General features: G+C 39.1%; 1 protein-coding gene across 1 annotated transcript in view; it reads right to left on the minus strand.

Moving 5' to 3' along the window:
• Positions 1-1306: 1306 nt before the first annotated feature.
• UTP18 (UTP18, small subunit processome component) overlaps positions 1307-22341 on the minus strand; it is a 36211-nt gene continuing 15176 nt past the window's right edge. Inside the window, exons 6-14 of the mRNA XM_025361014.1 lie at positions 21516-21641; positions 20196-20370; positions 17419-17519; positions 17049-17139; positions 12064-12187; positions 9445-9619; positions 3577-3719; positions 2243-2281; positions 1307-1457 (exon numbers count right to left, since the gene is read on the minus strand). Coding sequence (XP_025216799.1) covers positions 2257-2281; positions 3577-3719; positions 9445-9619; positions 12064-12187; positions 17049-17139; positions 17419-17519; positions 20196-20370; positions 21516-21641 — 960 coding nt within the window. The 3' untranslated portion in view covers positions 1307-1457; positions 2243-2256. The remainder of the gene's footprint in view (positions 1458-2242; positions 2282-3576; positions 3720-9444; positions 9620-12063; positions 12188-17048; positions 17140-17418; positions 17520-20195; positions 20371-21515; positions 21642-22341) is intronic.

Here is a 22341-nt window from a genome sequence, read left to right on the forward strand (position 1 = left end):
AACAAATAGCACATCTGTCTACCTTGGAGATTAGAACTGGATTCTTTATTCTGCTCCTAGTAGTGTATAAAAATGATCTAGAGAGTTTAAAAAAGAACAGTTAAAATTTAGACTCTGCTTCCATCATTTTCTGCAGAATAAGTTCCTATAATTGTCACACTTCTGGGAACTGAAAACCACACGCAAAATAAGCACATGTAAGGCTTGGTGTCCATTTCTGAAATGATTTAGCTGAAGCTAAGGACAAGGTGACAGCAAAAAGCTCCAAAAGCCTTGCCTTCAACTATTCATGTGATAGAATGCTGCCCTCTAGCAATGGGAGAGAGAAATAGCACTAACAAGCCCACTGGTTTCAGGAATGTGAGGTTTTAGCATTAATACTATTTACTATGGAAAAAGTTGCTGAGAAAGGAAATAGGGGAAGTGTCTCCACAATTAGATTGCAATAGTCCATCTCAAGATGAAATGTTCTTTTAGAAAGATGCTGGGATAAGTTAACACAACCCACACCTATTGGACTGCTCTACATCCTACGTCCTCTCCAGCTGACCCAGGAGAGCCTTGAAGACACAAAGGGACCTATTACTTCACTGGGCAGAGTTACTTTCTGTTGCTGAAAAAACTCCCTCCTCCGCCCTGACTTCTCTCTTCCATGTTTTAGTAGAGGGTGGGGCTGAAAGCTATTAGACCTAACTTGATACTTCTCATAACACCCGCCCACCCCTTTAATGCTTCTTAAATGCACAACATAGTGTCAGTTCTTCCTAAGAAATGTAAGGACTGGTCTCAAGCAAGGTTATATTATAAGATAACTATGGAGCCAGCTGTCAACCTTGAAATACAAATTAAACATTTAAGTTGGCATAATGAACACTTATCTCCAGGAAGGGCAGTGGCTGATAATCTGTAGGACAAGACTACCAGGTTTACTATGCCCCCTCTTCAAATAACAATGACAATGATTTGAAGTAATAAGCCCAGAAAAGCCTTTTCATTTCCAAAATCACCTTTCCCAGAAGACTTGGAAGTTCAAACTTCACTACGTGAGATTTCACTGCTCTATATCAAGCCGACTGACCTCCACAGCTCAAGAGACTACCTGTTAGCTGATCCCCTAAAGCAAAGAGAGATCTATTCAGGAAGGGGGAAACTAGGCATCAGGGTTAGCTGTGAAGTATGAGAAAATCTGCTTATATTTTATTTTTGGCTACAGACAGGTGTTTCCAATTTCTCATGTTTAGTCTTAAATGCATCCAAGTTTGTGTGTGTGTGTGTTGGGGGTAGTGGGAAGAACCAGATACACTTATTTTCAAACAAAAGCTGCCACATGTTTATTAAGACATTACCGGCTCTTAAGCACACTGGCTCTATAAATCATTTTCCATATATTATCACACATTCGGGAAAGTTTCTGAGACGATATATCAAGACAGGCTTATCTTGTGACTCAACTGGACCTGAGGAAAGAACAAAAGAAATTACATACCTGATTTATAGCTGCTGGTCATCAACAAACACGTACTGGCAATGTAATCTTTAGAGACAGGATAGCCAAACTGCTTTCCCCTCCTGGCTAAAGCTTTGCCCAAAATGCCTGTAACTTCAAAAATCCTTTGTCCTAATTAAATATATATATCTGCATTCTCAAAGTCTCTCAACATTCATTAATCTCTGAGGAGACCACAGTCAACTGAGATGAAGAGGCCAATTGCAAAGCTCAATCTCAGAACCACTGCATCTCAGACCCAAAAGGACGCTATGAGAAGGGAAGGATGTTCTACGGTTTTAAATATTGGGCAGTAGAACTGATGGCCAGCCCCATTATCTAGCTCTGTGAAACAGGGCAAGTTGCTAATTTCTCAAGAAACATATATATAAGAGGATTTAAGCTCATACAAGCTATAGCTATATTTGAAGACCCATCTCTCTGTGTTATTAAGTCTTTTGTGGATTAAACATGCTCAGTAATTACAATTTTGATGAGAATTATTGAATGCAACATTAGAGATCAGACCTCAGAAGAACCGAGCCAGATTATTGTGATTTGGGATAAGAAATTTCCAAAGAAGGTTCAACTTCAGCTAGACGGTTCCTGATCTACTTCCATCCCACCCCTCTAAATAAAGATGCAGTAACCTAGGGGTAAAGAAACAAAGCTCAGCTAATGTGCTGCTTCCACCAATTGACAGCAATGGATGTAACCTTAAAACCAGCAGAATTTGTAAGACAAGGGTTTTCTTACTTCAAATAGTCTCTTTAGAAGTCTGAGTAATGGTGCAACCTGGAAAAGTGAAAAATAATCATCTAAACTTTGTAATTACCCACAGTATTTTCAATTAGATCACAGAATGGCATTTAGGAAGATTTTAGCGGGAAAAATATGTAATTACAATCATTCACACCAGGCAGTTAGGTTCAGACTCGTCAATCTGACATTCTGGAGGATTCGAATGCCTCAGATTTTAGATAACATGAGTAAGCTTACTCCAAAGTTTCACATGGGGGTCTATGAAATACCTGATCAGAAATAATCAATAAAAATGTCATCAGTCCATTCCAGTCACTGGTATAGCTAGAAACAGTCTCATTCTACAGAGCAATCCCCTGGTGAACAATCTAATGGCCTTTGGGTCTTAGAGAAAAGAAAATTTCAGTTATAAAAATACCGAAGGATTTGGAAGAGAAGTGCAATAAGAATCTGCATCCTTTTATAAAATACAAAACTGAAATAGAACCACTCCAAATCTGATCTGAAATGAGACTGATGAAATTATCCTGGTATAACCCATTTTCCTTTCAAAGTAAGTAGAACTTTAAACTACATTATTGTCTGGTATATTCTTCTTTCACAACTATTTCCTCAAAACCAATTTACATTCCTCCTTTTCTTCACTCCTGATTTTAGTTCATTTTGAAAGCAGGAGTTCCCTAAAGCATACAAACATAAACACAGGGTTCTATGTAGCATTCACTAGCAACACAAGGAGCAAGGAAAGAGGGCTGTGATTTACATCGCAAGTTTTCTACTGAAAACTCTTTAGTTTGCCCTGAAGATCCACCCTGTCACCTATATCTTCTGGCAATGATGTAATTAGGTTTTGTTTGTTCCTGTTTTATAGCCAAGTATGTCGGGTACAGAAAAGAACGTGGACAGTGCATGTAAGTTTTGGTTATCTTTGTGCTTAACACCCTTATTTACAGCTTACAGCTACAGGGAAAGAAACACCTTTTAAAAAGAAATCAATTAAATCTAGTGGAATAAACTGAATTATTAAATCAGCAAAAGTTAATCTAAACATAAGGCACCAAGAAAGTGGAAATATTATTAAAATGGCTACTTTTCCTCAATTTGACATTCTCAAAATAGTGCTTTCCAAAAAATATATATATTCCCCTGGTGAACTTTTCTGCTAGTGACATTTTATGGTAGAAAAATACCTAAAGATAATGAAGATGAGAGTCAAGATAAACAGGCTATAATTTACTAATTGTAGAATTAGGAATATATAGTATCTCTTCATACTGTCACACGTAGTTTATAGGTATCTCTGACTTTTAAACATAAATAATACCTACCTATACATCAGGGCCTTGCCCTTTTCATTCCCCAAGGCAAAGTATCCACTTCTTGGAGAAAAATCCATGGTATGAACATGAGAAATATTCTTCTTTTTAACCACTGGGAAGTTTGAAAATACTGTACAGGAAGGAAGATGAACCTGCAGGAGATAATAAAAAGCTTTAAACTGTAACAACTGGGAGCTCATGTTTCTTAAATTGTAATCTTCGTTCTATTTTTCTGCTGAAACATAAAGCTCATTCTGATTGTAGCACACAAGAAAGTACAGTCTATTAGTGCAGCAAAGTATTCCAAAATCAAGTTTGATCTTTCATTTTTTTTATTACTTTATTTTTATAGTTAAGAGACATGACTGCAGTTTTGCTACATGAATTTCTTGCACAGTGGTGAAGTCTGGGCTCTTAAGTGTCACCATCATTCCAATGGTGGACAGGGGTGTCCAATCTTTTGGCCTCCCTGGGCCAAAACGCAAGAAGAATTGTCTTGGGCCACACACAAAATACACTAACACTAACAACAGGTGATGAGCTAAAAAAAAAAAAAAAAAACTCATGTTTTAAGAAAGTTTACAAATTAGTGTTGGGCCACACTCAAAGCGTCCTGGGCCGTGGGTTGGACAAGCTTGATGTACACTGTACCTATTAGATAATTTCTCGTCTCCTATCCCCCTTCCATGCTGTCACCCTTCCAAGTCTCCAATGCCTATTATTCTATCCTCTGTGCCCATGTGTACACATTATGAAATTTTATCTTTAATGTGTTATTAACTGAGAAGAAAAGGAGGAAAGAGAAAAAAGCATCAACACAGCATCTAGCATGATGCCTGAGAGATTCAAATGTTTGTTCAATGAATAGATTAATGAATACACTAAAGCAAACAGCACCCACTCTAGCTTAATGGCCACAGTAAAGAATACTAAAATCTGATCACAGGGAAAAGAGATTTTAAACATGAAGATTCATCTGGTTAGTTAAATGGTGGAAAAAATGAAACATTATAAAGTCTGATTTTACATAACTGAAACCTAGGCAAAGTCATACCACATATATTCTACTACCATAAAATTGCCATTTTGTACTTTTAATTTTCAACTATTGTATATACTCTTTGCCTTTTACAATTTCTCCTCAAAGAGAGCTGAATCATGAAAATCTAACTCCAAGTGAAACTGTCCTGATTTAGAGAGAGCCAAAAGCTCACCTCAAAGCCAGACCTAAGTATGAGGAGGAACACACACATCTCTTTCTCCAGAATCTACTTCCTAAGTTCAAGAGACAGGTCCTCACCCAATTTGTGGATGAATAAAACCCAGGTGTGGAAGCAGTTACCTTTAGGCCACAATTGTAACAACGCTCACTTTCAGATGTTCTCTTAGCTCTCCGAAAAGATATAGCAACTTGATGTTCAAATACATATAACCGTTACCATTCAGCTATTTACCTGGGCAGTTAGTCATCCTCCACACTTTCAGGTCACACTTTATACCATCAATCAAAGTGATTTTCACAGACAAGTGCTGGGTAAAACCCATTGATACATACACCTATTAAACTGCTTTCAGTCAGTCACACACTATGCCAAATTCTGATACATACTTACTGACCATTTTGTCAAGAAAATACTGTTTACAGTGAATCTTCAAGCCACATTCAATTATTTTCAACTTTGCTGGAAGGCAGGTTCTGCCTGCACAGCACAGCATCAATGTGAAGGCAATGGTGCTAATGAGAAGTGGTCTTGACCCATTAAAGCTAAGTTGGCAGTACCCCAATTTGGTCTTCACTTCTCAAGTTCTTAAATACCACTCTCTATACAGGTTCCTCAAGAAATTACTTTTTTATATTAAGTATATATATTTTTTCAAGCACTTAGTAAAAAAGCAGACTCCTGTTTTATAGAGAGAAGCCACAACATGGATATTGCAAAAATTTATTTACATTTAATTTGGGAAGGCAGATATTATACAAATCTGTGATAAGTACCTTGGTTTAACTGTGTTTTGCTTGTGTTATTTTAAGTTTCTATCCTCCAAGCATGCCCCAACTATGAACAGATGATCCAAAGCATCAGGAAAGCAGATGACCAGGAAAAAAACATTTGCTGCAAGGGCTAAGGACAAAGCTGTCCTACCTCTGCCTTTTGTTCCCACCCTCTTCACCTGATACTACAAAACCATGCCTTAGGCATTCACTCACCAACTTTCCTGGAATGACTTTGAAGTTTGGGGAGCTAGTTTTCTGACTCTTCCTCATCAAAATACACTAGAACCAACCTTTCTATCTGAATTTTTTTTTTTTTTTTTGAGATCAGGTCTCACTCACTGTTGCCCAGGCTGGAGTGCAATGGCGTGATCTCAGCTCACTGCAACCTCTGCCTCTTGGGGGCAAGCAATTCTTCTGTCTCAGCCTCCGGAGTAGCTGGGATTACAGGTGTGGGCCACCACACCCAGCTAATTTTTTTATTTTTAGTAGAAATGGGGTTTCCTCTTGTTGGCCAGGCTAGTCTCAAACTCCTGGCCTCAAGTGATCCTCTCACCTTGGCCTCTCAAAGTGCTGGGATTAAGGTGTGGGCCACCGCACTTGGCCTATTTTTAAATTTTATTTCTGCTACTGACTTGGAATATGGGGGAAAGGAGGTGGATTGTTTACAATGTCCTCCTAAGACATCAATAGTCTCTACCTGCAAGTATCTACACTTCCCCAGTGTAACCTCTCACTGCATTGGTGAATCTTCCCTCAGGCCAAAGATCTCACCTGATTAAAACTACGCTGTGCTCTGACATCTATTTATAGTCCCTGTTTTAAAAGCTACAATTGAACTATTAATTAGGAAAAATGCCTATAAAGATCCGACTTCTTTAACTCCTGGCCTCAGGTGATCCATCTGCCTCAGCCTCAAAAAGTGCTGGGATTACAGGCGTGAGCCACCGCAGTCAGCTTTCTAATACCATTTCTATCACAACAGTTAAGTATCCAGATATCAAAATTCAACAAGTAAAAGCTCACTCATCCTTGATTTAATGGGTAGAAAGTTCCATGACGTTCTACTACATCCAAAATTGTCGATGTAACAGGAATTTGACTTCTGAGTCTCCTGCTATTCCAACAGCTGAAATTCACAGTGATTTGTAATAGGATGACAAAACTGTCTGAATCATTATAAGGGATTGATTGCATTTAACGATACTAACAATGTTTTACCAAGGCATTATGGAGCTGCTATGCCTGGCTTCTTTCCATTAGATATCATGGTTGACTACCATTTAAAAACTCTGATTTGGCTTTTACTAATGAATTCCTTGTGTGATTTTGCCACAATAAAAAAATATATAAATGCTGTCATGATCACTGAAGCAAACTATGCAGAACTATTATATGCCTTGCAGAATATATTATGTCAACAGCAGATAGATCCCATGGTTTTCTAAAACAATTTACTACCATTAAAGTGATAAAAGGTTAATATTACTAGTACACCACTCCCATTAGGGAGCAGGGATTTTAAAGCTGACTTGAATTAGAACCTTCTCATTTATCAAATGATTCATTCAACAGAGAGGCAATAAAATGGTATGCTGTATTTTTCACTCTTTTTCCAGCAAACCATTTTGTTGTTGTTGTTGTTTTTGAGACAGAGTCTAACTCTGACACCCAGGCTGGAGTGCAGAGGCACGATCTCGGCTCACTGCAACCTCCACCTTCCAGGCTCAAGCGATTCTCCTGCCTCAGCCTCCTGAGTAGCTGGGATTACAGGCGCCCACCACAAAGCCCAGCTAATTTTTGGAATTTTAGTAGAGATGGGGTTTCACCATGTTGGCCAGGCTGATCTTGGATTCCTGACCTCAAGTGATCCACCTGCCTTGGCCTCCCACAGTGCTGGGATTACAGGTCTGAGCCACCACGCCCAGCACAACAAAACATTTCTTAAGGAAATCATACGCAGAATCCCAATATATACCAGAGACAACAATGATACTGCTCTACATGATACAAGTAGGTGCTTAGCCTCCTCCTTGTCCTACATGCCATATAAAGCCCTGTGCAGAATCTAGGGCTCTGTGGAATTCAGCCAGAAAACCAATGAACTGCTAGAAAAAAATGTGGCATCCAAATCACAATTCTGCCCTTTATTAACTGTTTACTTTGGTTAAGTTAATCTCTGAAGAACTGTTATTTGGCTCAAACTTTTTGTAGAACTCTTTGTAAATCTTTGTAAACTATATATTCTAATATATATAGTTTATATTAGAAACTGACAAAGCTGATGGCAGATGCAAGGCTTTTTGCCAAGTGAGCACAACAAAAATAACACACTTTGTAAAGTGTGTACAATCTGGTAGTATACACATAGCAGCAAATGCAATTCTGCTATTCAAAGTTCTATGCCTTCTGTATACCTGGTGCCTTGAGCAAAAAATTAAGTGAATGATGAAATTGGTTCTGCCTGAAGAGTAGGAAACTTCACAGAGATGGGGTGACACTGAAGCTGAGCTCTAAGGTTGGGCAGAAAAGAGTTTCCATAGGCCCGAGGGCTGCTATCCTTAGAAAGTTCTGGGCCAGGCCCGGTGGCTCATGCCTATAATCCCAGCACTTTGGGAGCCCGAGGCGGGCAGACCATGAGGTTGGGAGTTTGAGACCAGCCTGACCAACATGGTGAAACCCCGTCTCTACTAAAAAAAAAACAACACAAAAATTAGCTGGGCGTGGTGGCACACGCCTATAATCCCAGCTACTCAGGAGGCTGAGGCAGAAGAATCACCTGAACCCAGGAGGTGGAGGTTGCAGTAAGCTGAGATCACGCCACTGCACTCCAGGCCTGGGCAACAGAGCGAGATTCCATCTCGGGGGGAAAAAAAAAACAGAAAGGTCTGTTTACAAGGGTAGCCATCGCATGGTGTTGGAAAACTTGACTAGCACACAGTTCCTCATCCTGGCATGAAACTTTCCCTGAATGATATGGGTAGCTCACTGTGCCTAAACTGTTTGTACAAACAATGTGGTTTATGCTAAACACCCGGCTTTTCTTCTGGGAATCTAGAATTTTGGTACATGCTAAGCAGAAGGGTACAAGATAGGCAGAGGTGGTACCTATATGAACTCCCAATAAAAATCTTCCGCAATGAGTCTCTAATGAGCTTCCCAGGTAGAAAACACTTAACACATGTTGTTACAACTCATTACTGGAGGAATTAAACTGTCCTGTGTGACTCCACTAGAAGAAGACTCTTAGACGGTTTCCTCTGGACTTTACTCCATGTACCCTTTCCCTTTGCTGATTTTGCTTTGTATCCTTTTCACTGCAATACATTTTAGCCATGAGTTCAACGAACATATGCAGAGTCCTGGAAGTTGTCTATAGTTAGCCACCAAACCTGGAGGTGGTCCTGCAGATTCCTGACACAAAGGTTATATTCACAGGTACTATCTAGCTATTTAAATTACAATACTTTTACACAATTTAATTTTCAAGTTCAACTTACTTTCAAAACCCAAGAACTGCCTCCGTTCCATTAAGACAACAGGCCTTAAAAAGGCAGATGAGGAAAGAAAATTGTGAAGGAAGGGTTTGCCTTAAATATAGTCCTTAACATTAACACTATAAGAAACCTCTGAAAACGAGGACCACTTTAGGAATGGTGAGAATGGACAGCAAAGCTTTCCTGAAAGAACTGACATAATCAAATGTGGTGGTTACTGTGCATCCTTCCAACAACCACATCCAAAAGCTACAATACTAGTAATTTCTACATCAAAAGAAGCCACTGTTTTAAAAATAATTCAACACTCTCCTTTCCTGTTACTCTTGCATGTTTTCAACTTAAATTTAATAATTAACAACGATAAAGGAGTAATGAAATATTTACCAATCTGACTGCTTCTTTCATTTTTTCTGAAGCAATTGCCAAGATTTCTGTAGTAGGATTGAAGGTCAGAGAAGTAACACCTGTAACCAAGTTCATTATAGCTTTTATTGGCTTTGGGTTTGTTTCTTGGAGACAAGAATCTTGATTGTATATATTTACCACTCCACAATTGGAACTACAAAGAGAAAAGGGATTAAAGTAGATTAAAAAACAAGTAAAAGGGCTTTCACAACCTAAGTGAATATAGATTTAACCCCACAAACTGGTATTTACAGGAATCATATGTTACAAAGAGTCCAGCTATCACCACTATAGCCACAGATGTCCTATAGAACCTCCAACCAAACAGGTTGAAAACAGAATTCAAATTCTCCCCCTTCTGTTGACTTCTTGAAGGTTAAACTTTACTGACTCTTCTTGCATCCTGTTTCCTTCACAGTCACCTCTTTCTCCACTGATTCTTGTCCTCAGGATTCTATTTCTAACCTACTTCTAGTGTCTCACTTATCTCATTTACTCCCACAGACCACCTAATCACCCACCACATCCAAATCAGTGCCTTTAGTCCTAATTATGCACTGCATTCCTAACGGTTTGTGGGGGTGGCCACATGCATTAATTATCTCTTCTAATACCGTCACCCCTCCTCCCTTCCTTCTGCCTCCTTTCAATGACAATTCCACTCCTCTGGTTGCACAGGCCTGGAGCCTGAGAACGTGAATACTTCTCTCCCACTTCTCATCATCTAAGCATTTATCAAATACATTACAAACATCCTTTGCCTATTCCCCTATTGCCATTCCTACTGTCCTGGTGACTCATTACCTGATGCCTGCCTATTGCTGCAGTGACCTCAAGGCTCATCTCCCTGTCCCTTTCTTCCTCTTCTAAAAGCTTAAAGATTTGCTTAAGATTCTTTAAGAATAACTTCAAGATTCTAAAGCCTTAAATGGTCTTTAGAAAAGCACATCAGAAATCAATTACACTGAAGGGCAATTAAAATTAAATGAGTTTAAGCTACTAGTATTAGATTCTTTCCTATATAGGCCCTTCAAAGGTGACTAATAAAAAGTGATACAAAAAACAGAGGGCAAGGAAGACTGGCTTCACAAATTTGAGTGAAGACCATTTTTGTGCAGTTTTTCTTGCCCCACATAGAGGCAAATGCAGGTCTTCTTAAAACTACTTATAGTTTAAATAGCAGTCTTCATTTTAAAGGAGCTTGATTCCCAAAAGATCTGCTACTCATGAACTGCTGCCACAGCACACACTACCCTGGCAGACGCTCGGCTTGTGCTGAGATGTCCCTCGCTACAGGCTTGGCACAGGCATGGGTAGGAAAGGAAGGGGTCTTCATCAGGGCACTCCCCCTCCAAGGGATCTGTTACTGTCTTACTGTCTAAGGCAGATGGCCTGGTCTCCAAGCTCCACAGCCTAGTTCTACTTGCCTTTCCTCCCAAACTCCAATTTGCAAATGGTGGTAGGGATATATATACAAGTAGTTTCCCCAGTTTTAACCTGGAAGGAGAGAGTGAACAAAGAGTAGAGAGCATGCTAAGTTTCTGGACAGCAAGACCCCTTGACTTCCCATCCCAGGGAGGATTTGACTGAAATCATTTCATGGCTCAATTGTGTTTGGTCTAAGAAAATCATAAAAGTCTACTTCTTGAAGTTATAGAATTATGGGTGCTAATTAGTGGTTTAGTAAGGTAGCTTAGAATTACTGCAAAGTATCCAATGCCTCATCCTCCCACCCTGCATCTTTAGAATCAAGTAGGAGAACACACCCATCTTTTCCCCAGTGTAATAACCAATTTTTTCAGTAATAGCACAATGTGGTCTAGATAATATTTTTAAAGTTTCTACAATACTATCAAATGGTATTTCCTAGAAACATGTTTTTTATTTATACCCTCAGTTGGATAAAGGAAAAATGCTTTAGGTATCTTAAAGATTTAAACCCAAAGTTAGACTTATCTCCTCATCAATGACAAGAAGCTGAAAATATTACAGGAAAACTTGATGTGACCAAACAGGCATTTTAAATAGGAAAAACTACAATGACATAAGGTAGCGCCAGCATTTTCTTTGCTAAAAAGGCGTTCAACTGCAGTTATAGTAATCCCTCCTTATCTGCAGGGCATATGTTCCAAGACCCCAGTGGATGCCTCAAACTGGATTACTAAACCCTATGTGTACTGTGTTTTCTCCTAAACACACATCTCTGTAAAAAAAGTTTAATTTATAAATTAGGCATAATAACAGACTGACATAACTAACAATAAAACAGAACAATTATAACAATATATATCCTAATAAAATTTACATGAATCGTGGTCTCTTGCTCTCAAAATATCTTACGTAGATTTCAGATTGTGATTAACCACAGGTAACTAAAACCACAAACAGTGAAACTGCAGATAAGGGGGGAACTACTGTAATATTATTATTCAACACTGCACAAAGACGATAAAATGAAAAAAGCTCAGCTGGGTTGACCAATTTCCTAATTACTGAATAGTTTATAAAGAGAACTACTCACGCACCATCTAGTATATTCAATTCCTTAACATATTCTCATTAGCACAATGTGATTAAGGTTACAAGAATCTCTCTTACCCACAAGCAACATACTGTCCATTCCTAGATGTGGCAATGCTTAATCCATATAAACTGCCTTCATCAACAAATCTGTTAAGGCACTTCCTTGAGTTCACATCCCAAACATAAACTTCTCCATCCCCTGAATAAAAGAGTGAAAAAAATAGTTGTTACTTTTGCTTTAAACTTGAAAGGCAAGTAAACTGGCCACTCTCAGTCCCTCTTAATAGTACAGGAGACTACAAATACAGACCTATTATAACCCTCCTAGTTCTGGAAAACTGGACTAAGAATATTTCTTTTTTCTTTTTTCCATTTTTGAGATGCAGTTTTGCTCTTGTCACCCAGGCTGGAGTGTAACTGCTCCATCTTGGCACAATGCAACCTCCTTCTTCTGGGTTCAAGCGATTCTCCTGCCTCAGCCTCCCAAATAGCTGGGATTACAGGTTTGTGCCACCATGCCCAGCTAATTTTTGTATTTTTAGTAGAGACGGGGTTTCACCATGTTGGCCAGGCTGGTCTCGAACTCCTGACCTCAGGTGATCCACCTGCCTTGGCCTCCCAAAGTGCTGCGATTACAGTTGTGAGCCACCATGCCCAGCCTAAGAATATTTCTTGTATATATTCACATATACAGAAGAAAACTGCATCAGTTAGTCATTAATAGACAATACCTTTAGGTTTACATGAAAAAATCACAAGCTGTTGGTTTGAGTTGAACTTTTAGAAAAAGCTTCTAAGTTCCACTCAGATAAATTATTGGAGCAAAAATCTGAGGCAAAACAAAAACACCACTCACTAGCATAGCTCTTCCAACATCTATCAACAGGTATTAGAGTACCTCATAGGCAAGATTAGTGATTTACATACCAAACTGTTAATGATGATGGAAGAGGAAGAAGTGAAAAACGAACTGATCCAGAACACAGGAATTTATAATTAAGACACATAATTAATCTATTACCAAGTTATTTAAATGATAAAAAATGCTAAACGCAAGCTTACAAATAAGCACAGATAGTTTACTGAAATGACCGTACATCCATCTCAAAAGTGGATCCTCACTATTTTACCTCTTCCTTTTTCTAGTACCTCAATATCCTTCCTTTTAGGATATTGCTCTAAACTTCACCCTTCCAAATGTACTCTTATTCTCCCAATGAGAATTCAGTGAATCTCAGTTTCAACTCCCTAACAAATAAAATGTTCCAGGCTGGAGTAAGGTGCAGGTGAAGCAGCAGTAAAACATATTTGGGAAAACTGAATAGGATCAAATTTTTAAACCTTTGCCTTACATGTTTGCCTGTACATTAATGCTATAATAAAGGAAAGTGTTTAAAAATTAGTCTCTCAATAGACTAAAATGGGAAGAGATCAAAAGCAAGAACATCTAGAAAGCAAGTGCATGAAACGACCATGAGTTGATGACTTATGGCAAAAAAGGCAGCAAAGAATCCATGAGATTGCCAGGCATGGTGGCTCATGCCTGTAATCCCAGCACTTTGGGAGGCCGAGGCAGGCAGATCACTTGAGGCCAGGAGTTCGAGACCAACCTGGCCAAAATGGTGAATCACCATCTCTACTAAAAATACAAAAATTAGCTGGGCATGGTGGCACACGCCTGTAATCCCAGCTACCTGGGGAGGCTGAGGCATGAGAATTGCCTAAAGCCAGTAGGCAGAGGATGCAATGAGCCAAGATCACGTCACTGCACTCCAGCCTAGGAGACAGAGCAAGACTCTGTCTCAAAAAAAAAAAAAGAATTCATGAGTAAACAACGACAAAACCTGTAAAGTCAGAAAAAGGTAAACTCTTCAACTCTTTTTATCTCAAAATATTCTTTTCATGTAACAATGTAATGTGAACAGTATGTTACCAATCACATAAACTACTCCATACAGAATAAGAAAAGGGTCTGCACCCAGTGGCTCACACCTATAATCCCAGCACTTTGGGAGGCCAAGGCGGGCGGATCACCTGAGGTCAGTAGTTCGAGACTAGCCTGGCCAACACTGTGAAACCCCGTCTTACTAAAAATACAAAAATTAGCCGGATGTGGTGATGTGTGCCTGTAATCCCAGCTACCCAGAAGGTTGAGGCAGGAGAATCGCTGGAACCCGGGAGGCAGAGGCTGCAGTGAGCTGAGATCGTGCCACTGCACTCCAGCCTGGGCAACACAAGACTCAGTCTCAAAAAAAAGAAGTGGCTGGGTGTGGTGGCTCATGTCTGTAATCCTAACACTTTGGGAGGCCGAGACAGGTGGATTGCCTGAGCCCAGGAGTTCGAGACCAGCCTGGGCAACACAGGGAAACCCCGTCTCTACTAAAATACAAAAAATTAGATGGGCATGGCGGTATGCACCTATAATTCCAGCTACTCAGGAGGGTTGAGGCAGGAGAATTGCTAGAACCTGGGAGGCAGAGGTTGCAGTGAGCCGAGATCTTGCCACTGCACTCCAGCCTGGGCAACAGAGTGAGACTCCATCTCAAAAAAAAAAAAAAAAAGAAGAAGAAAAGGAGGAAGAAGGGGAGAGGGAGGAGGAGAACCATCAAAATTTCAAAATTACCCCTAACTTACCAAGGCTCAACTTTTGATTTCTCCTTCCCTGCTTTCTTAGGACCTTATTATAAATTAGACAGCCGTGACCAAATTTGTAAATACATTACATCTGCATCCAATTCATATACCAAATTTCAGTACCTCTGCTGACCAATCCTCCCCACCTCTTTTCCCTTCCCCACCTCTTCTCCCCTCCCTGACTCTCTCTCTCCCAGGGCCAAGGGTCATTTCATCAGGAATGTTACTCTGAATTCCTTCCTTCCTTCCCTCCCTTCCTCCCTCCCTCCTTCCTCCCTTCCTCCCTCCCTCCCTCCCTTCCTTCCTCCCTCCCTTCCTTTCTCCCTTCCTTCCTTTCTTCCCTCCTTCCTTCCTTCCTTCCTTCCCTCCTTCCTTCCTCTTTTTCTTCTTTTCTTTCTCTTCTTTTCTTTCTCTTCTTTCTGGTCACAAAAACTAGTATAATATAGAAAATATAGCTACTCCTGGCTTTTTATTCATTGATTAGAAACATACAAATGTAAATAACCTTGTGAAAGTCTGATTCTAGGATAAAAACAAAACAGAAATTAATGTTAATGCTAAAATTAATCCTTTTTAAAAAGTGAAATAATTTTAATTAATGCTACTCATTTTATTAACGTTAAATTACTAAACGCTCCTAGCTGAGGTCAAATAAAAATTATGCTAAAAAGCTGTACAGAGATTGCTGACTACTACTCACAGAGCAGAACCACTTGAAAGCCTCCCACTATCAAACACAGCATTAACTATGCTAAGATTATGTAGCTCTCCCAAGGGATGGCCCCCACGGTCCTTTGGGATACAGAATAAGAGTCAAGAAGGCTTAGGGAAGTCAGAAAGGTAGAAGAGCAGGACAGTGCAGTTAATTAAAAGAGCTACAGAAAGGTCAGAAAGGACAATAATGAAGACAATTTAAAACATTATCGAAGTCAAGAGAGTATTGTTACAGGAGTTGATGATTTTAAGTAAGTAGTCTTACCTTTCTTAAAAAGATAAGGCAGACATTATTTAAAGAAAGATGATTCATTTGAAGGTTTTCTGACTTTCTTTTTGAAAGTTACTTAAAATCATGTCTCTTAAGATAATTGTAGATTCACATACACTGTAAGGAATAATACAGAAAATACAGTGTGGTCTTACTTTACCATTTCCCCCCAATGTTAACATTTTGCATAACTACAGGACAACATTACAACCAGGATAGTGACACTGATACAGTCAAGACACAAAACTTCCTGTCACCACAAGGACCCCTCCTGTTGGTCTTTTACAGCCACCTCCACTTCCCTCCTGCCCTCAAATCCTCCTTAAACCCGCACAACCACTAATCTATTCTCTGTATCTATGATTTTGTCATTTCAAGAATGTTAATATAAATCAAACTGTAGTGGAAGTTTTTCCTTTGCCCTCTGAAGGTTTCCTGAAAACCAAGTGACAAAAGATAGAATAGGGAAAAAAAGGCATATAAAATTTTATTTTAATGTTCATAGCACGGGAAATCATATGAGAATGATTACCCCTGAATAACCTTTTACATAAGCGTAATCTTCTCATTCTTTCCCCAAACATGTTAAAACTGCATGTTAAATTGTTAGCCCTCCACTATTATTAGTTAATGAGAAGGCAATGGCAACAAAAATGAATTCTAAAAATAAATCCGATTTTCTACCTAAAAAGAAACTTAAAACCAAACACGGCTTTTTGTTAAATTCATATATATATACAAACATATATATATATATATATATATATATATTTTTTTTCTTTTTTTTGAGATGTGATCTCAGCTCAGTGCAGCTTCTGTCTCCCAGGTTCCAGCGATTCTCTGCCTCAGCCTCCCGACTAGCTGGGATGCCTGGCTAATTTTTGTATTTTCAGTAGGGACAGGGTCTTACCATGTTGGCCAGGCTGGTCTTGAACTCCTGACCTCAAATGATCCACTCACCTCCGCCTCCCAAAGTGCCGGGATTACAGGAGTAAGCTACCACACCTGACTCTAGTTGTTTTTTGTTTTTTTGTTCTGCTTTTGTTTTTTTTGAGACAGAGTCTTGCTCTGTAGCCCAGGATAGACGGCTAAAAAAAAAAATTTATTGAGATGGAGTCTCGTTCTGTCCCTCAGGCTGGAGTGCAGTGGCCCAATCACAGCTCACTGCAACCTCTGCCTCCCAGGTTCAAGTGATTCTCCCACCTCAGCCTCTCAAGTAGCTGGGATTACAGGCCCGTGCCACCACGCCCGGGTACTTTTTGCATTTTTAGTAAAGATGGAGTTTTACCATGTTGGCCAGGCTGGTCTTGAACCGCTGACCTCAAGGTATCCGCCCACTTCAGCCTCCCAAAGTAGTGTGATTACAGGTGTGAGCCACCGTGCCTGGCCCAAAATTTAAAATGTAAAAATATCCTTAGCTTCTTTCAAGTCATTGACTTACCCGAAGAGGCATACACTTTCTTACTATCTGAAGAGAATGTGGATGCTGCAACCCTTCCATTAATTTTCATGCTTCCAATCAGTTCTTTGGTCTAAAACAATAAATATTTATCAAACTGTTAGAAAGTATACAGAAGAATCACACAATGTAGAGAAAAATAACCTAGTTCTCTATTTTCTAGCACCTACTCAACTGTATTTTTCCCTGTAATCAAAAGGTCTACCCCAACTGCCAACAACTTCTCTCCAAGTCCCACCTGTGCTCCTCTACTTAGAGATGCATATTTAAGGACACACTGAGTTAAGGTTCAAGACTATGCCTACACTAATGTCTTGTGGGAGAAGAACAAGTAGCAATAATAATGCTTTACCTTCATTGCTAGCAAATGCAAATATCCAGCAATGCCATTTATGAGCAAGAAGGACCCATCTGAGGAGACTTCAAAGCTCCTCACTATCTTCTCTTTCAAACCTAAAATAGGAGATAAGGCGATTAAATAAAGTTTAATACAGTTTTCAATAAAACTATCATCTATTTACAAATGAGTTTCTTACTTTTTAAAATATGTAAGTGGCTCAAATTAAACAAAACCCTGGCTCAGACCCTGAATAAGTCTAAACCCAGGCATCACTGAGTTTGACCCAAACATAAGGTCACTACAAAGCACTTAGCAAACTTCTCTTCTTTGTCCTGGTTAGCATTTACCATTTTACTTGCAGGCCACAGACTCAGCTCTCCAAACAGTAAACATATCAATTAATTTTCCAAATATATGCAGTAATACTGCTAATTAACTAAAAGGATAAATTATACTTCTTTGTCACAAAGTTCATTACCAGAAGGGAAATACACTGCCACTAGAGACAGCCAAAAACATAAAAACATATACAAACTAGCTGCTGGCCACTTACTAAGCAGCTCATGATGGAGAGGAGTCTCATCTTTAACTTTGTGAGACAAAAAAAAAAAAAACCCCAAAACTTTTCACAATATGTCAGTTTACTTAAGGATTGACTAGCTTCTCTGGATGTGACACATGTAACCAAATCATAGGAGAGCTAGGTATACAAACCAGTCAACTTACTTACAAAAGGACATGTCTTTTTCCATGACTGAAAGGTTCATATTGACTATACAGGAGACTCTTCCTGACATCAAAATGCTTAGAGAGCCAAGTTACTCTTTAAAAAGTTACCTAATAGGATGCATCAGAATGCATACAACTGGCTACCTCCAAAGAAGGAAAGTAAGTAGCCAGGGAGACACAGCAGAAGATAGTTTTCACTATTCATTCGTTTCTCCATATCAGACTTTTATACCATGTGAATATATTGCCTAGTCAAAAATATATGTCTGTATTTTTAAAATTTTAAGTTACTAAGTTAAAATACTAATTAGAGAAAAAGGATTTACAAAAATCTGGTTAAGGACCCTTGTTCCACTTCAGGAAAATGCAGATTAAGGCTACTTTCCACTACTACAAACTAGATATCCCACTCTAGTCCTGCCTCCCAAAGACTACATCTTAGTTCCCTTGCTTGCACTCATGCTTCCCAATATTATTTCAGACACATATTTCCAAGCACTGGGGTTACTTCTGCTGATGACCAGTCTCCTTACTATGAAAGGCACTTCACTATCCCTAATAAGGGTAATTTTAATTGCAATTTCTTAATAAACCGTATGTACTGACTAAAGTATACTGAAATAGTTCCAAACATAAAGAAAATATCATTTCATGATGAAGCAGAGACAGGAGGCTCATTCTAGCACCATGTGAAGCTACAGCTGGAAACCCCTACAGACCTAATCCTAACAGCACAGTATCAGGCAGTGGAAATGTGAAAATAGAAAAAGGAGAAATACTGGGAAGGAAAGATCAATGCCATGTCTCCAGAGGAGTTGGTGACTAGACACACACTCCTGCACACCTAGCAGATCCATGGTAAAGATCACTAACTGTATCTTGGCCAACGCATGGTGTGCTTTCTCCCAAGAGGATGCAAGACAAGGAGACGCCAGAATCTATTACTTTTGATTAGTGAAATGACATGTAAAAATAACAACTACTACATATTGTTTTCTATTTCAATATGAGAAGATGGTTTAAGGCTTTTTAACCACATGAGGTCCATGGACCACAGTATCACCATCACCTGAGAGAACTAAAAATGCAGAATCAACCCACCTAAGACCTACAGAATCAGAATCTGAAGCTTAATGAGATCCCCAGGTGATTCATGTGCACATTTACTTCTGAGAAGCTCTGCCTCAGAGTAAACCAAGGATCTACTCGGAAAGGATCAAACTGTCAGGAACACAGGAAAGAAAAGACTGGAAATGCTATTAACATCATAAATGTTTCTAAAGTTGGCCCCATCTACTTTCAGCCACTAGTAGAAAAATGGTTGTACAGAGCTACTCTTGTCCTTTCCAGCCACATGCACGTGCAGTTTAATAGGGAAAGCACCAGTGAGCCGTGCCATATGCCAACACTACCTCCTGAGATTAGCCAGACAACCTCATTAGAAGGGCTTTGGTTCCCAAAGGATGCATGAAGGTGTCGGTGTATTTTAGGGTATAAAGGAGTAGGGAAATACAAGAAAAGAACGGGGAAGGTAGAGGGCAAATAAATTTTCACCTCCTAAAAAGGCATTATTTTTTAAGTAGTTCATTCTTTAAAATACAGAAGTACCTCCAAAAGCAGTGCTTTATTCCCCCTAAATATAAATTAAAATTTTATTATAACTAACACTAAAACTACAGAGTATCCAAGTTTCCTGAAGATCAGAGAGGTGAAACAGTTTGTCCAAAGAAATGGAATCCGGGTCTTCTAGCTCCATGGCTCATGCTTTTTCTGCTGCATCAACTGCTAACTTTATAGCCAAGTATCTGCAATTGTTTCTCTGGTTTAGGGGGAATACATACTTCCAAATTACAATCATTCCATAAGTGTTCAATAAAAAAGTTCACTGGTTTCATTCAAATGCATTACCTCAAAAGCACAAAGACATTTTCCAAATACTATACCGAAAGAAACTCTTATTTTTAAGAATCCTATGGAGTGAAAAAAGTAGTTGTAAACACTGCTATATAAACTCACCTGAGGGGGGATGATTGGTTGCATGTGTTCAACAGAAATCTTACCTCTCACTTGATGCACAGGAATTAACTTTCCAGCTAGCATGTCATAGACATAAAGAACCTTGCTGTGGGTACTCGTGGCTAAAACTTCTTCCCCATTAGCACTAAAACAAGCCTTAAAGATTGGAAACCTTTCCAAATAGATGCTCTGGATTTTAGGATTTGTTTTCCCATCAACCTATAAAGAAGTACAAATTGGTTCTTTTGATTATTTCCATGAACCCTGTATCCTGGTAGTATATACTTTTCACTACAAGCATTCATTTAAAAATACATACCCAAGGGGCTGAAGGCTGACTTAAGCAGCCATGGCCAATGATTTAATCAATCATGCCTATGTCAACAGGCCTTCATAAAAAATCTTAACAGAAGGGGTTCAGAGAGCTTCTGGTATGCTAAACACATGGAGGTGCCGGGGAGGTGGCATGCCCTGAGAAGGCACAGAGGCTCCACTCTCCTTCCCCATACCTTGCCCTACTAATCTCTTGCGTTTGTCCACCCACAGATAAGGAAACAGAGTCAGTCGCATCCAAACTACATGAACTGGACCAAGTGTTGTTCTCTAAAAGAAAACTGGGATACCCTATCCAAAAGGAGATACTGTGAAGCACCTGCAGGACTGAACGGTTACATTTGTGACCATGTGTTCACCATCTATAACCCCATCAAAGAGTGACATCCTGAAGTGAAGGGCCAGGTCTGTTGTTTATTGTTGCAATCCAAGAAACTTATCAGGGTACATCAGTGTTAGATGAATAAACATGGAAGACGCAGTAAAGTCATGAGGTCATATTATTGCTTTGCTCTAATAACTCACCAGAAAATTTAAAAAACACGTTTTTATAGAGATAATATATTCACTAATATGATTAATACATTCATCACTTCTCAATCTATTATTTTAAACCAATATTTTGCTGAACTTTTATATTCAGTGGAAGAAAAATTTTACTACAAATCCCCTATTATTACGGCTCCTTGTACACTGAAGTCATACAGGTGCATTCAATAAAAATGTGAGTGGGCAAGGGATGGTGAGCTACCAAAACTGTGAACAGGCAAGGGGTGAGCAGCTGTGATTGACAATAGTGAAAACAGACTTTGGAGCAAGAAGCAAGGGCAGTATGCTGACTGGAGGTTCTATTTTGTACTTCCAAGCAAATGAACTCTGTCACTTCCATTGAGACTCAGCTATGCTTTGGGCTATGACATTTTAGCCATGAATATTTTTTTTTCCGGTATTTTTGCATTTGGGGTTGCAAATGTCTGGTTCTTAAATAAAAATAATGCATTAGAAATACATAAGTAAATAAGGACGCACACCTGAAATAGTGATACAGCATTATCTAATCCAGCGACCATCACAATCTGTGCACCGGGATGGAACTGCACAGATGAGATCCGAGCAACAGTAGGACGTTCAGCATTCGCAGGCTGGCAGTTCTTCATCTACAGGAAATGAAAGCTGGGATTTTATCAACTGAAATGAATTAACATTATTTCCTTTAGAGTATAAAGAAAAGACATTATCGTTTACAATGCAGGAAAAAAAATGCACTGGAATGTTAACCAAAGGACCACAACTCTAAAAAAAAAAAAACTGCAGCTCTGGCACCAACTAGCAAGTCACTTTACCACACAAGAATCCATTTTTACCATCTTTCAAATAAAAAGATTAAATCATTAAAGTGCTTTCCATATCTAGAAGTCTTAATGTATTACTCATTCTTAGAGCACTAGTATGTAGTCATTTCCCCAAAATACATCCATTTGTGTTAAGAGACTTTCACTTCTGAGGAAATTTCATTTAAAACTTCTACTTTGGCACCTGGCATCTTTGCATTCATGGCACAAATGCAAGAGGCACCACACAGTTGTCCCCACAGTTCTTCGATTGGCACAGGTTGCTTGCTTTATTCTCTTAGGGTACACGGTTCCAAGTTTAAAGTAATGGTAATCTCATCCATCACCTGGACTATTTTGTTATTTATTTTGTTTTTACAGGTTTCCCCTTGAATTTTTAAAACTCAGTTAAAAACAAAAGTGTTTTGTTTGTAGTCACTGAAGGTAAATTTTTACGGTAACTATTACCTTTTTTTTGAGACTGAGTTTCGCTCTTGTTGCCCAGGCTGGAGTGCAATGGCGCGAT

The sequence above is a fragment of the Theropithecus gelada genome, chromosome 16, assembly GCF_003255815.1.
Source record: "Theropithecus gelada isolate Dixy chromosome 16, Tgel_1.0, whole genome shotgun sequence".
In the NCBI taxonomy this organism is placed as follows: domain Eukaryota; kingdom Metazoa; phylum Chordata; class Mammalia; order Primates; family Cercopithecidae; genus Theropithecus; species Theropithecus gelada.